A 16,264-nucleotide genomic window follows, 5' to 3' on the forward strand; every position below is an offset into this window, starting at 1 on the left:
ACTATTTCAATAATTCATCACAATTAATTCGATTAATCATTGCTTTATGTGACACAGTGGTAGTAAATAGTGCATTATTGTATAATATATAAACTATTAAAGATTTAACCCTCTATGTCAGTTGTTTGGGGTTAATTTCTTCCAGATTTGCTCATCAAGATACTGACATTTGACAGGTTCATGTTGGTAAAGTAGCTCAGACTGTCAGACTACTGGTTCAGTCAGATTAGCAGAGCTTGGACTCATCCAGGACATGTTTCTGTGAAATCTCTCTTCTTCCCGGTTATTGAGTTGTTAGTTTGTCACGGTAGTCCAAGAACATTGTAAAACAATTATAAAATGCACTTTTCTAATCCTGGATTAATTTGCTGTGATTTTTTACTTTTGTTATATACATTCTATCTGAATCTATAAAAGTCAAACAAACGACAGCCTTTTAAATGGTTGTGTTTCTTCCTTTTCATTATTGCCACTAAGCGTCCCCAGAACCAGACATGGGGAAGCACCATTCAGTGTCTATGCTGCTCTAATCTGGGAGGAGCTTACAGAGAACTGCAAAGATGCCGAAACAATGAGTTCCTCTAAACCAAGACTTTTTCAAAACACTCACCTTTTGAAAAAAAATACTATTTTATGAACGTAGTTATAGCTTCTTGACAAAATTACCACCATACCAGCCCTTTACCTACTAGAACTATTCATGCTGCATTAATTAAATATTACAACCTAGAAATCCTGAATGTATTATACCATCCATAAATATCATATAATAATGACTTCACACTTATTGTAGTCCAGGCAGTGTTTTGCAATACGCATATTGCGTAAAGTGATGTTGCAATACAGAGAAATTAGCAGTATATATGAAACACTTCCTGATTTTCCAGAGTTTTCAGTCCTTTCTGGTTCATTTTAAAGTAGAAAAACAAAAATTCAATATGAATTTACCACTGATTTTTCAACAGTTAAAACACGGAACAAACAAAGGACAAAGAAAAAGTTATGGAACACAAAACATGGTGGTGGCAGCATCATGCTGTTGGCCAAGCTTTTCAACAAAAGAGACAAGGCAGCTGATCAGAGATGACAGAGGATGATGTTGATAGAAACACTTTTAGAGACTGGAGAGGAGCTACAATGGAATGGTGGATGCACGCATATCCATGTGCTAGAATGGCCTAGACAAAATCCAGACTTAAATCCAGTCAAGAATCTGTTGACAAATTCTAAAGAATAGTAAGGAAGTTCAGGATCAGCTGTGCAAAGCTGGTAAAGATGAAATGACTCCAATGCATACCATACTTTTCAGATTGTAATTTGTGATAAATTTTCCCAGTCATTTATACTTTCTGGTCACTTTTTCTGGTCAACCATGTAAAAATCTCAATGAAATACATTAAAGTGTGCAAAATAAAAAAAATACTAAGATGAGTTAATTTGCAAAGAACACTCCTTAAACTGCTCAGAGGATTTCATCTCTTATTTTCAGCTTTTTTGCTTCAAACTGGCTGTTTTTCTGAAGCTAAACTGGTTTTAGCATTCTTTAGCATTTGTGGACATTGAATACCAAGAGGAAAAGTTGATAAACTAACAACTTCTGTGACATTTTGTCAGCAAAAATAAAAAAAAAATAAAAAAATCAGCTTGCAGGAAACCTGGAGGGGTTTTATTTCTTTCTATAAATAAACCTCCGCCTCCCAGGTGTTCCTCGGCTCGGCTCCACGATGCAAACCGCTCCAGTAAAAACACCCAGGGAGGTGAGCCGGATAGCTGAGTGGTGACTCAGCCCAAATACCTCAGAGTCACAGTTGCTTCAAACCGCATTTCACAGCAGCTCAAGGTCCAACTGTAAAACATTCACACAAACACACACTCACAGGACAATCCAGCATGAATAACTGGCATTGGGATGGTGAAAGCAACGACCTGCCACAGCCTTTCTGCTGAGTCTTATCTGACCGACGGCATTCCTGTCGCCTGACGACAGCCCTGCAGCACATGATGCTGCACTCACAGGAATTTATAACCAGGTTTAATTTGTCTCTGTAATGTTCAGCGGAGTTCTCAGTATGCAGAGTGAGCTGCAGAAAGGGTTTTAATCATTAATGAAAAGTGGATTTGTTTTCAGAGGGTAAACATTTGATGGGAAGAATAATAAAAAAAAGTGAGAAAAGCTCTCTCAATTTAGAGAGCTGCAGGTATTAAAATGAAGGCCATCAGATATTTGCAGTATGTTCCTCTTTTCAAAGCCATGTCTGGGACAAAAGGCAGGCGGTCCGTCTTCATTCCTGAGAGCGGACAGTGATGGGAGGGTTTTTAGCTGACTGCCACAGGGAATTCAAACCATCCCGTCATTCAGCTGGCTCCATCTTCTCAACTCTTCATATTTTCATTCTCTTCAGAAATATGGAAAGTTCAGCGGGCGGCTGAGGTAGAAACCAGAGCAAACAGAGACAGGGGATTCCTAACATTTCCAAACAACGGCGGGGGTTATACTCTCCCTCCACAAGTGAACGAAAAACTGGTCCAACATGTTGCATTTTTCCAGTAAGCACAGGTAAGTATACCAGAGGAAAATATTCCAGCAATCTCAGCTGATGTTGCTTCCTCTTCATTCCAAGGCAGCAAAACTATGACTCAAAATATCACATTAAAGCCTTATGAAAAACTAAGTCATGATCTTACAGAAAACTCTGGATCACTAGTCTGGACCACAGATTATTACTGATATCGTAATGTCAGAGTGGGAAATACCTGAAGGCAAAGCTGGACGATCTGGATAAAAAATAAAATACCAGAAATTTTTTGTACCAGATCCATTTTTTTCTTTGCTTTTTTCTAAAAAAGAAGTTATGAATGAAATGGCTTTTATTTCAGTCATCATGTGAGTTGTATGACAAAGTGTTTGGGCCACACTACAAGAATTTTTGTTTAATTACAAGAATATAGTCAAATTAGCAGACTTATTAGAATTTTACCACAAGCTCTGGGCTTGCTGACATCCCATTAAATTATAGAAACCAAAGGAGTGCATTGGTAAAAAAAAAAAAAGTACAGATGTTTCAAAAATGTAATCTGAAGAAAGAGAATTCAATCAATCAAGAAAATCAATTTATCGCTCAGGCATTGTTGAGCTGAGCGACATTGTGATTTCCTTTATCTCCACCTCATTGGTGTTCCAGTTGCATGTTTTATTTCTCATAATCTCCTCAATAACACATCTGTACATTGTTGAGGAAATCTTCTGTAAGGTGCAGACATTTAATGTTGAAAACATTTTCACATTCTAAGCTGTGATTTTCACCTCGTTGCAGTTCTTGCTTTGATTGTTCCTTTTGAGCGCTGCAGATTTAACCTGCATCCTATGTTTACACCAAACAGGAATAAACACAGAATCTTCAGCCAAGAAAATAACCCTTATTGTTTTTGAAATGCAACAGCTTCAAACATGGTAATATTTTCTATAATCTGCTTTCATCCGTCGAGTAAGTGTTTTCACAACATGCATCTGAGCCGCTGTAGCAGTGCTTTGTTAAAGCACTCAGTGCAGGACAAGATAAATCTGATGTGGGCGTCTGCAACCCAGACAGCTGCAGAGTACATATGCAAATAGGATCAATCAGAAATTAATAATCAATTAATAAATTAGAGTAAAGAATAAATCAGCAAAAATAATAAATCAGCCCGCCGCAGCAGCAGCTAACAGTTTGCAGGGCCTCATGCTGCACTTTGACCCCGTGCACCTTGGCAGGCAGTGAAAGGGATTTCACATGAATCGAGCTTTCTGGTCGGCGAGGCCGCACACTGCTCACTCCTTGGCGTTGTGTGTTTAAGGAATGCATGTTTGTTTCTCTGCTGGAGGTTTTTACCCTCCACCGTGTCTGAGCTGGAAACGTGGAGCTGAATAAGGAAAAACCTGAATCCGACCCGATGTCGCTTTTAGACTGAAACTAAACATAGACAGACAGAGAGTGATGGTTCAAAATGACAAACAAGCAACAGAAGCTCTGGCATCACATAACAGTTGCTCAGTTTACCTGCTTCTAAAACTTATATAAATAAAAATCTTAAAAATTTGACTAGCGTATTGTGCAGCATTAGTTGAAATTCAATTCAGTTCAACATTTTTAAAGTTAAAAAATGTTTAAAGTTGACAGAAAATTTTAAAATGTCTCTAGGTAATAATGTGGTATTGGAAAACATATTAGCAATACATAAACACCAACTATGAAGGCTTTAATAAGCCAAACATAAAAAAAAATTAATTAAAAAAAAAAAACAATCAATGCACAGCATGCCAGGGGAGAAAGTAAAGCCTTGTGGCCCACCAGGCTTATAATACGCAGAGGGGAACTTTGTAACCTCACGAGGAAAATAAGTATTGTTGTAACTCATATTGTCAAAGGTTCGAGAAGTTATTCACAGAACTCCTGTAGACATCTGTATTACAGTGGCTGTGAAGAATTCTCTAACTTAAGAAACTCTGTTTTAAATGACACTGTGTTTCGGTTTATGAAGAATCCTCCTCTCCAGAGGTACCAGTCATCCCCAGAACAGAACCAGAACAGGACTTCTTTTCAGATTGTTGAGCATTTTTAGGTCTGATGTGATAATGGAAGAAGAAAGTGTGCTCTCCAAAACAGACTGATGGAAGACCTTGCTACAAACAATCACTGAAGGACTAATGGTGCATTCACACCAGCCCTGTTTAGTCCGCTTTAATCAAACTTTAGTTTATTTGTCTTGAAAGTCTGGTTTGTTTGTGAAGGAGTGAATGTGCAATCAAACTCTGACGCAAACCAAAAAAGTGAACTCTAGGTGAAGCCTAGGCCTCGGATCAATTGAGTGAACTCTGGTGTGGTTTGAATGCATATGTGAATGCGAGACGGACCGGTCACTGCTCCAAAAGTAGGAAGCAGACTGTAGTGCAGGGCATTCCAGGTAAATACAACCAAAGCTAAAGCATGCGTCTTGTGCTAGATGGAAAAATTGCTCGAAGTCTTTTCCCAAACACAAAAGAGAAATCCTACAACCACTAAAAACATAAACGCCATTAAATTTTTTCTCTCTGGATATTAGGACTTCTTCCCAAGTCAACAACAAAACATAGATACTAAAATGCTCACACAAACTAAACAAACCCAGAACAAGCTAAAACCATTTCTCTGTAAAGGAAGATGGAATCATGACTATTGCAGAGACGACTCTCCACAGCAGACTTAAAAGCCAACAAGGCGAAACACCTGCAGTGACAGAGGGATAAAGTCTCATCTTTAAATAAATCATTACATGATGAAGGCAGAAATCAGCTTAGAGTTCTTCAAAATTCCAGACATAAGCCAAGGGATTCGGTGTCAAAGTCTGAGGGGTCTTAAGTAACCGGTCAAGTTGGGGGGGGGGTGGAGAAATTGTGGTTAAAGCAAAACCAGTAGGAAAAAAATGTGTCTCAACCTCAACAGGAAGGACAAAGATCTCTGTTGTTCAGCCTCCAGCTCTAATAAAACTCATTCACAACATCTGATGAGATTTCGCCAAATTTGACACATCTGTAATATGACTAGCAAAACAACAAATAAAATGTTATGTTACACCAAAACCAACATAATGTGACTTTCTGTTAACTATCTAGAAAGCAAGACAAAGTCCCGCCCATAAAGGCAATCCTCAGTTTTTGACACAATCTCTGACTCTGGATCCAGCACAAAACACCTAATGTGTTCAAAAAGTGACGCTCCTGTGCCATAACACACGGCTCCATTTAAACTTGCAGTAATGTTTAGCATAACTCCAAGACTATTTGTGATGGTAGAACATTTTCCTAGAGACCCTAAGCTGCAGTGCTACTCTCTTACCATGCAGATATTTTCTTGTAGCCATTTCCCGACTTACAAAAATCAACACACATCTGCCTTACTTAAACAGGATGTTTCCCGTCTTTCCCATTTTTTTAAGTGTCAATTAATTATGGGTCTCTACTGCCTCGTATTTATAGGATTACTAATTCAAAGGTTGTAGACATTTTGATCAACTCAGAATTAGCATGCAAATTGTGAAAATACCTCAGTCACATTAGGAATGCTAATAAATATGGCACATGTGATTTTTGTTAAAAACTATCATTTCATAATGAGATTTATTTTATCCAGTCGATAAAGAAAAGATCCAGTAGCATGTTTTACTCCAATTATTCTTTCATGTATTTTTACCAGAGATTCTGAATATGGATGCACCGATAGGAAAGTTTGGGACTATCCCAATATCAGTTATTAATAATGCAAAACTGATATTTACCAGTATTGTGGTGTTGAAAAACAGTTTCAACACCAAAATTAGAGCAACAAAATGGAAATAAACAAGTCTTTTTATATCACCTAGTTTTTCTTATTAGGCAAATAATGATATGTTAAGAAAGATAACAATCACTGTCTAATTAGGGCTGTGTAAACGAATATTTTAGTAATCAAGTAATCCATCGATTATTCTTACGATTTATCGAGTAATCGGATAAAAAAAAAATCTAAAATGAAATATTGGTAAATCTGGCATAATACCGGTGTTACTATCAGATATCAATATCAGTCCAATTTTTCATATTTGAGCATCCCTAACAGTTGCTTTTTTGTAGTTTAGAAAACTAACCTGTAACAATAATAGCTCACTTTCTAAGTTAACCAGAAGAAAAGTTATAGAAAAATCTGAAATTATATTGAATTTAATAACAAAGAGGCAGGCTCACAAATATGCTTATAAAAAATGTCTACAATCCAGCTTTTAGTTTATGTGTTCATCTTCAGTGAGTTTAATAGATTAATTAAACTCACCTTGCCACCTAACCTGTCACGCTTTGGGTTTGAAAATACGGGAAATGTCGCCTGGAGTGGGAGGAGAGGGCGAATGAACGAACATAAGATGGGGTGGAGGGGAGGAAATAGACCAGCGGACTGACGAACCGTTAGACCGGGGGACGAACACGGGGGGAAGCAATACGGGATATTTACGACACCTTCACTGGTCACACTCAGAAACTCATCTACCAGCCATGTACGATGCGCTCCGCCACCCGTTTCTTCTGACCGGGATATGAAATTTATTGTGCGGTTCGTTGGTAAAGCTACATTTACACGGTAAGCATCAGCTACTCAGCCGCCCGCCCTGTTCAGGCTATCCGCTCACCTCAGCGCTCTTCCCGCCGTTCGCTTTCAACCAGCAGCCCCGGAGGAGAAATGCTGCCGTACTCCAGGCATTCCCCCAGTCATTTTAAGGATGCTTATTGGTTCCCCAAAAACGATAAAAAGTCGGGCATTATCATCAATCAATAAAATCCCCACGGGCCAATCTTGAAGACTGGACTTTATGCCGCTGAGACTTAGCTTTTGTCAACAACTCAGAGGCGGAAGTGAGAGCTCCGCGCAACGCAAATGAAGTCCCGGCCGGAACACGGTGCGCTAACTAATAAAACATAAATTAACAAAGCTTCGAGGCAGGTAAATTTTCCTCGAGGAATTTTAGTAATGAGGTACTCGAATCATTCGAGGAATCGTTTCAGCCCTATGTCTAATAATACCGATTTTTATGTCAATATATCATACAACACAAATAAATCCCTAGTACCAATAACTGTGGAAGGAGGTGCAATTAAACTTTCATAAATCTAATATTTAATTTTAGAAGCAGCTTTCAACTGTTGTATTGCTAAGTTTCCCTTTAAGACTTGATCATTTCTTTTACATTCAGTCTGATCTGACCAAAACAATTGTCTGTATTTCAATAACACCAAGAAATATTAGTTCTTCTCCAGCACAAACTGTTTTTATTTAGCATGTCCAAACAGCCTCTGATTTTACAGTCACTCCTCTGATTACTTTGTCCCAGTTACATTATGTTTGCATCCTGATTCAGACAGAAGGCGTCCCTGTCAGCATTCAGTTCTTTGAGTATGCACTCTTCAATGAAATGTGGAGCGCAGAAATGTGACTCGATAAAAAACAACTGGGTCGAGTTCAGGGAGAAACAAATGACACTTTAGCAAGAAAAGTAAATGTCAAACATCTCTGTTAAAGCTCAAACTGCAGGAATTGAAGGACAAAAGTCAACGTCAAATTAATAAAAAAAAAACTATAAAATAAGTTCTTGACAGACTTTTGTTGCCTGATATCTAAATTTTTTTTGTAATATTTTCAATTTAAACTCGTACCAAACTGAATGTCTTGGTATCCAGACCCAATGAGAAAATATGTTGCAGAAGCAGGGAAATGGAGGCAAGAAAACACAAAAGAGAAATGTAATTTTCTACCAACTGGTTTTAATTTTAATTCAAAGTGTGAATCAGGTTCTTTAAGAATAATGTAGGTCTTATAGGTTTTATATATATATATATATATATATATATATATATATATATATATATATATATATATATATATATATATATATACACACACACACATTCACCTTCTTGTTTAAAATTTGTGGGAAGAAAAAAAAATTCCATTTGTCCTTGAAAAATATTGTAATTCTTGAAGTGTAATTGAAACCTTGAATTTCTTAGCGTCATATGGAAGTTATAAAAAAAAAACATCCAGCTCATAAAGTGTCAACTTTAACTATTTTGGTTAGAAACTGTTTGTATTCTTTTTTTTTTTTTGCCACTTTGCGTCTCCACATCAGTATTTGCTGTGACCTTTTTCTATAATTTCTAGCCCTATTTTTGCAGTTTCAGTAAATGTACAACTTTTTAATACTTCATTCACACCATCTCTGCCTCAATTGTATTAAAAGTTATTATAATTTCACGTCAATTTTAAAATACACAAGTTCATCAATTCCGTAAAAAAAAAACTGGAATAAATTGACTATGTGTCTCAGGTTGCTGGTACAAATATTCAGAATCTTTGACCTTTCTTCACATATTGTCATGTTTCAATACATTATTCACCGTCATATGTTAGCATTTTATGCAACAAGTCAAAAGAAAGTTGTTCTTTGTGTTCAGACTGGCTGGAGAGCCACAGAACTTTGATTAGACCATATAATCATATTATATCACAATCACATAAAATTTCAATTAAATATACTGGAATTTGTGGTTGCAACATGATTAATAGAAAACTGAACCGGAAATTGGTGACAAACTTAAAATCTCTCCATAAAGTCTGGAGAACTGCTGAACAGGACGGATTCGGGAGATTAGGAGAGCATTATAGGAAAAAAAAGGTTTGGGATTGACAGAATTTGGTCGTTTTCTGTGGCCTTATCAGGGCCTGAGGGCCACCTGTCAGAAGTAAAAGGTCAGAAACACATGTCCTACCTGTCTCTAGGGTCGATCCAGCTGGTGGACTGTTCAATGTGGTTGATGTAGTAAATTTTCCCATCAAAGTCTTTGGCTTCCTCCCAACCGTGTGGTAGTGGCAACTCCTTCCTCGGCATGTCAGGCGAGTCTCCATGTAATGAACTCTTCTCTAGGCAGAATCATAAGGAAGGGACACCATCGCTTTTCTCTGTCATCACCACCACCATCAAAAAAAAAACAAAAAAAAACAGATCTTTACTTCCAAATCAGCAGGCCTGCTGCGGTTCGGGTTATGCCATAATCCAGAATAATAATACACAGAAAAAGAATCTTAAAAATGAGAAGGATTTCAGAGGATGGACGTGGTCCAGGAGACTGCACTTGCTCACCAAATCATCAGCATCCGTCATTAAAGAAAATAAAAATAAAAATGCTTAAATTAATCCTTCACGGTTTTCCGATGTGGTTTCAAACTTGTCGGGAAACTTTCAGGCGGTCTGGTGGGAACTTTTTTCAGGTTAACTCCAATTACCCACGGTCCACAGAACACGCTCTTTTAACGACCACAAAACCGCCGTTTGGGCCACAGAAACCAAACAAACACCCGGATAAAACCACCACCGGGAAGGTAATGTCTCGGGAGCCTTGGTGTCTGCCGCCGCAAACGGTTCGGGCTGCGGATGGAGTTACTGAAAATTCCCCCTCACGGAGCTCCGGGGTTCTCCTCACCAGCAGGCCACCATGTTGATCAGCGGTAACCGAGGCTAGCAGCCAGCCAGCGGAGGAGGAGGGGTGGTGGGGACAGATACTCCGAGCCGCCCCGAGCGTGTCACAAAGAAGTACCGAGAATCTCCACGGCGGCTTAAATCCCGTAAATCCGGCGCAAACTTCCCGCTTGTCCAGTTAAAGTCTCCGTTCGAAGTGGGGGGAAACGGATAGGAGCTGCGGCGGTAAAGTCTTTCCCTTAGTCCCGATCACTTCGGTGCACCGCCATAAAGCTGGCTGCGTTCACTACCAAATGCTTCCGGTTTAAAAATAAAACACCTGTTGATTAATCCAGCCCTTAAAAATAAAACATCCTGTTAAAATGCTCCTCTGGGCAATCCGTTAACTCATGAAAGATTATGTTTATAAATTTAATCTTGAAACATTAAATTATTTTTAAATCAGCAACACAAAGTATTAAAAAATGTTTTTAAAAAGTGATGACAAAAGAGTAGAATTTTGTTCAATGAGAAAAATGTACATTTAAAATTTTACTTTTATTTTGTTGTTTTCGATTAATGTATTTGTTATTTCGATTTATCTGCTTTAAAAATCAAACAGGGGCGTCATTGTTACTTGTTTTAATTTTTAAAGTCCCATTTTTTATTGTTACTAAAATAATAAGTAAATTATAATATATTCAAGTTATTTAAATTAAGCTATTTTTGATGGAACAGATGCCTATATGTTGTTTAATTATCTCTTTAATTTCAGCAATTTTTTCAATTTGCTAAAAAAATTTTGTTATAATTTATTATACTATATCTATATTTTAATATGTATTCAAAACATATTTTCAAAAAATATGTTTTGTTGATTTCAAGTTGTATAACTACACAGCAAATTCAAAAGTGTTAAATGTTTTGGTGTTAGACTTTGTGCAAAAGTAGAGTTAATTTTACTCTAATAGAGTCACTTTCTGTTTATGTAAGTCTGGGGTGTATATTATTAGTAGTTAAAGTCCAGTGTTAAAACAAAGTGTTTCCGTATCAAATCTAGAGGTGTTAAAATGGAATCAATAACTCTTGACTTCTGAACTCTGAACTCCACCAGCGGCTCCAACACTGAAGGAGTTCATTCACTGCCTCCGCCCCAGAATCACAGGTTCCCACCGAAGCGAAGCGACAGAAGCCAAGTCATTTCAGGACTATTTACTCTCCACATGTCTGAGTTATTAACTGCGCTTGGTAAGTCATTTTTTTCTGAGATGGTTTATAACTATTATTTTGAGTTGAGCTCAACCTGTATGAAAGACGTCACGTTCGCCACACGGCTCGGTGTTAGCATATTTAGCTTAGCATGCCGAATGTTAGCGGAGTATAAATGTTGGAAAAATATCGAGCCGGTTAACATTTAATCAAATTATTGGCTAAATTGAACAGATCTGTAATAATCTGGAGTATGTTTTTCATTATATTGAACGTTTACATGCATATTGGTCAGATTTATCAACCTTTCTGATCGATTTTTTTCCTTTGAAAAATGTAAAAGACTTTTTCACGTTGAGAGCATTATTCCCGCTGTTGTGTCTTCTTATATATGCTTTGCAGCATCTTTTAATCCTTTTATTGCCTTTTTGTATATATTAGAACCAGTCTGGTTGCGGATGAATCTCCAGTCGTCAGCCTAACCTCTCCCTCCCGATCCCTCCATGGATTCTTCGAAGATTCAAGCTCCAGAAATGATTATGTAAGTGTTAATATTTCTGAAACTCCATATTTCTGTAATGGAGGCTTGTTGTTAGAGTTGTAGTAAAAATGTATTCCTTCGCTCCATTTCTCATTGTTATGGTTTTTGTTTGTTATGATCCAGAGACCGACACTGGCTGTAGTACTCAGAGACTGAAGACGGTCCGATGCAGTAGAGGAGCATGTTGGTGTCTCCGGCCAAACTTCACGAACAGCCCAACAACCTGAAGACAACCTGTTAGTGAGTGGACATCTCTCTGGTGGAGTGCAGAGAGGATCTGTCTCTTATCAACAGAAACAGAAACTGGATAAGAAATGATGGATCTGAATATCAGGTTGGTCTGTTATGTACTGTACATATCTGGCAATCTACCTGTTAAAAGAAAATGTGCTCTATCATATTACATGAACTGCATGCATTGATACAGGCTTGACTTTCTCCACCTTGTACTTTGAACAATTTCATGCATATTGTATTGAAGAAAAATGTATTAAGCATACTGCATTTTGTATTGCCCAGCTGATATGTTAGACCTTTTAAAAAGCAATATGTGAAGGAAAGCGACATGTGAAACATGCACATTATTCCATGTTGTAATATGTTTTGTAATTATGGTGCACGTTTTGAAATAAATGCATTTGAGAAAATCATTGCCTCTTTATTAAATGTTTATTTTCCAAAGAATTTTTAAAAGTTCAACACAATAAAGTACCTATTTAATATTAATTACAAATAACTCTTAAGAAGTTAAAGAAGTACTCTGTGAGAGTTAATATTAAGATCTAACACTGAATTAGTGTTAGTGTTAAATGATTAACTCCAGCAGATTTGATATTTGACACTTTATAAGAGTTAAGGTACTAACTCTCCAAAAAGAGTTAAATTAACACTTTCTGGTGTGGACCCATATAGACACTTTAAAAGTGTTGAAATCAAATCTGACAGTGTTAATCTGGGCCTCCTGGATTTGCTGTGTATATATTTAAAGTCTTTAAAAACTAATGTGTGAAATATTTACACAGACATTATACAACAGCAATTATTTTGCTGTAGGAATAAAGATAAGGTACTGGAGTGTATAAATTTAAGTCATTTTAAAAATATTCTTTAAAATTTGTTAATTTTTACTTGTGTACTGTGATTATAGATTTACACAAAACTTACAAACACGTGTATTTAAACACACAATGACTTCAAAGCACACAAATGCATATGAAACATTTTACAGATTTTATTGTCATCATTCTGGGTTTTTTTTATTAATTTTATGTATGATTCTGAACAGTTGCTAAATAAATAATTTTGAAAATTTCCTTAAAATGTCTTTTACACATTTGCTTCAGAAGATGCTTCAGTTATTCTTAACTCATGCTGCAGAAAGATTGTAAAATGGTAATAATAATAATAATAAAAACAAGGGAACCACAGCCAAAAGCATGCAAAAATAAATGAATAAAACATCAGAAAAGAGAAAAATATAATGAAAGAATAATGAAATATGACAATATAACAAAAAAAAGATACCTTGACCTTAATTCTTGGATTTTATCCCTTTTTTGAAAAATACTTTTAGGTATTGTCCATCTTCCGTTGATTATTTTCCATACCCTCATCAGAACTGGTCACTCTTGGGAGAAAGTTTTGTTTTTTAACTTCAGCCACTGACCGTCACTTCTGCATCAGGCGAGCAGCGCCCACTGCTGAGAAAATATAGTATCGCGGTATTTAAACCCCACATTTCTGAGGATTTTCTCCACATAAAAAATTATATAAGAAACTCTAATTAAAATCAGCTCTTTTCTTCTTTTGCCTCATTTTTAAGTCTTATAAAAGCACAAACGATTTACCCTGAACAATACTAATTCAGATATGATATTTAAAACCAATTAGATTCAACTGTTTAACATGAGTCTTTCAGGTCAGACACTTAAAACATTAGATTTTATTGATACTCTTGTAGTCTTACTGAATAAAATATGAAAAATAAATTTCTTTACATGTATTTCTTTTAAATTTGTCAGTCTATAAAATTAAAGCTTTTAAAGACTGATGAGTCCAGTTTCCTGTGAAGCACTAAACTGCCTTTAGAAGGCGCTCTAACTCAGGGTTTACCCCATGCAGGTGGAAAAACTTTAATTAGTCCAACCTCAGTTTTAAATCGAAACTGATATTCTATTTAATTTAAGACGGCACTTCAAGTCAAATTGGTAAACATTCACATCCTTTCACTGATATCGTGGTGGTTATGAGGCCTTCAAGTTCTGTAGGATATTTGTTCTTGTACTTCTGTAGGATATATGTATGTGGTAGATTCCTTCATCCAATTAGAGATTTGTTCATAATTGAATACTTTAATTCAAGTTATTAATAAAATATTAAAGGTAGATATGTTATGAATCTACCTACATCCTTTAGACACATCTAAAAATATCTACATCTTTATTCTCACATAGTCGTACGAGAACAAAGCCAAAATAATACAAGTTTTAATAATATGAAAAAATGTATTTGGAGAATAAAGTCGTCACATAACTTCAACATGATATATTTTTTCAATATATCATATTGAAAAAAAATTGGTAACACTTTATTTGAAGGGGGTTGAATAAGACTGTCATGACACCGTCATAAACATGACATAACACCTGTCATGAACATGAATAAGCCTTCATGAATATTTATGACTGTTGTCATAAAGTGTCATTCGGTAAATTATGACACTTTTAATACAAAGTTGACATTATTCAAAATATCTTTGTTATGACAACTTGACATTAACCAAGAAATCATTACTGATATAAATTTGTTATAAAGTAATTACTGATTTCACTTTAAAAATTAGGTAACTTTATGTTATTAAAGGTAAAGTTTAAACAGTAAACAGAACATCCTGAAAAAGCTCTGTTTTTCCCATTTATTTCAGAAAGTAAAGGTCATGCATTGTATAGATTTATTACACAGAGTGAAATACTTCAAGCCTTTATTTCTTGTAATTTTTATGACTATGGCTTCAGTGTCTCAGAAAATTGTAATAATAGATAAGATCAATATAAAATATATTATGAACAGAAATGCAAACTCATTTCTATGCACTCAAAAGGTGTTCAGGAAGCCAAGATTGGTTTTATAATTGTCTTCAGGTAATCTTCATGGCTCTGGTGTTCCTCATCTTCCTCAGTGCTCAGGTCAGTTTGCTGGTCAGTCAAGAACAGGAACACCATGGTCACTGCACCAGCTTCTGGTACCTTTAGCAGTTTGGGCAGCTATCAAGTTCTTCTGGGAAAAAAAAATCAGTATCATAAAGTTTCTCAGCAGAGGATAGTTTGACGTGCCGTAGAACTCCCCAATGACTGTGAACTTCAGAAAACCTAATGGATAAAATTTTAATATTACATCATTCAAAACATTCTAAGAAAGAATATGCTTAATGTACGACGGAGTAGGGCCACGCTAAGAAAACAACAATATAATGACAAGAAGTATTAATATTACGAGAATAAATTCAAAGTAATATGAGAATAATAATTATCATACTATTGTCATGAGGTGGGGTTGTTGGTGGTGAGGAGAGACGCTGAGACCCAGGTTATGGTGGTGATGATGATGATTTAATGATAAGCACACAAACAGTCCGAGGCAGGCAGCACGGCAGGAACAAGCACGCAGCTAGATACCGGTAGCAACTGTCAAAAACAGACTAGACGAAACAAACACAAACCAGGACTTTACAGTTCTACTGGCGAGTGACACTAGACGTGAGAACGACAAACGACAAGGACCCGACGAAGAACACAGACACAGGTGGGTTTAAATACACATGGAGGGTAATCAGGTAAGTAGACACACCTGGGGGACAATCAACGGGGAGGACAGGACAGAGACTCAGAGGAACCAGGACAGAAACACAGAAAATGTCAAAAACAAACACTCAAAAACACGGATCATAACAGTACCCCCTCCTTAAGGGGCGGCTACCAGACGCCCAACAGAAAAGTCCAAATAAACACAAAACAACCCAACAGGGTGGGTGGAGGGGCGACGGTAGGAGGGCAAGAGTCCAAAGAAAAACAGTCCAACAAAAAAAACTACCCAACAGGGTGGGCGGAGAAGGCGAATCCGGCGGGCGTCGCCGGCGCAGAAACCGGAGCTTGGGCCACGGCGGGCGGCGTCGCCGGCGCGGGAAGCCGAGACGTGGAGGCGGGTCCGGCGGTCTCCTCCGCCGGCGCGGGAAGCCGAGACGTGGAGGCGGGTCCGGCGGTCTCCTCCGCCGGCGCGGGAAGCCGAGACGTGGAGGCGGGTCCGGCGGTCTCCTCCGCCGGCGCGGGAAGCCGAGACGTGGAGGCGGGTCCGCCGGGCCGGCAGGAAGGCCGGCTGGGGTCTCGGGGGGAGCAGACTCTGGAAACTCGGGGGGAGCAGACTCTGGAAACTCGGGGGGAGCAGACTCTGGAAACATAACAACTATGACACTATGACTGTCACATTTCGAAAATAGTCATATTACGAGAATAAAAATCATTACGA

At 37.4% G+C, this 16,264-nt stretch overlaps 1 protein-coding gene and 1 long non-coding RNA gene across 4 annotated transcripts in view; one reads left to right on the top strand and one right to left on the bottom strand.

Annotated features, from left to right (window-relative positions):
* wwc1 (WW and C2 domain containing 1) overlaps window positions 1-10,303 on the bottom strand; it is a 43,798-nt gene extending 33,495 nt beyond the window's left edge. Inside the window, exons 1-2 of one of the 3 annotated variants that reach the window (XM_088012345.1) lie at window positions 9,679-10,303; window positions 9,308-9,497 (exon numbers count right to left, since the gene is read on the bottom strand). In XM_088012345.1, coding sequence (XP_087868471.1) covers window positions 9,308-9,426 — 119 coding nt within the window. In that variant the 5' untranslated portion in view covers window positions 9,427-9,497; window positions 9,679-10,303. Of the gene's footprint in view, window positions 1-9,307 lie in introns of all 3 variants that reach the window. The other 2 variants (XM_088012344.1, XM_015013278.2) reach the window with 2 other exon arrangements.
* Window positions 10,304-10,908: 605 nt separating this feature from the next.
* Window positions 10,909-12,390, top strand: LOC106933797 (uncharacterized). Its single transcript, XR_015765281.1, has 3 exons — window positions 10,909-11,241; window positions 11,644-11,743; window positions 11,867-12,390. It is a non-coding gene; the product is annotated as an uncharacterized LOC106933797 (long non-coding RNA).
* Window positions 12,391-16,264: the final 3,874 nt, after the last annotated feature.

This window comes from Poecilia mexicana, unplaced genomic scaffold (genome assembly GCF_051168715.1).
Source record: "Poecilia mexicana isolate PSO_F unplaced genomic scaffold, ASM5116871v1 scaffold_14, whole genome shotgun sequence".
In the NCBI taxonomy this organism is placed as follows: Eukaryota; Metazoa; Chordata; class Actinopteri; order Cyprinodontiformes; family Poeciliidae; genus Poecilia; species Poecilia mexicana.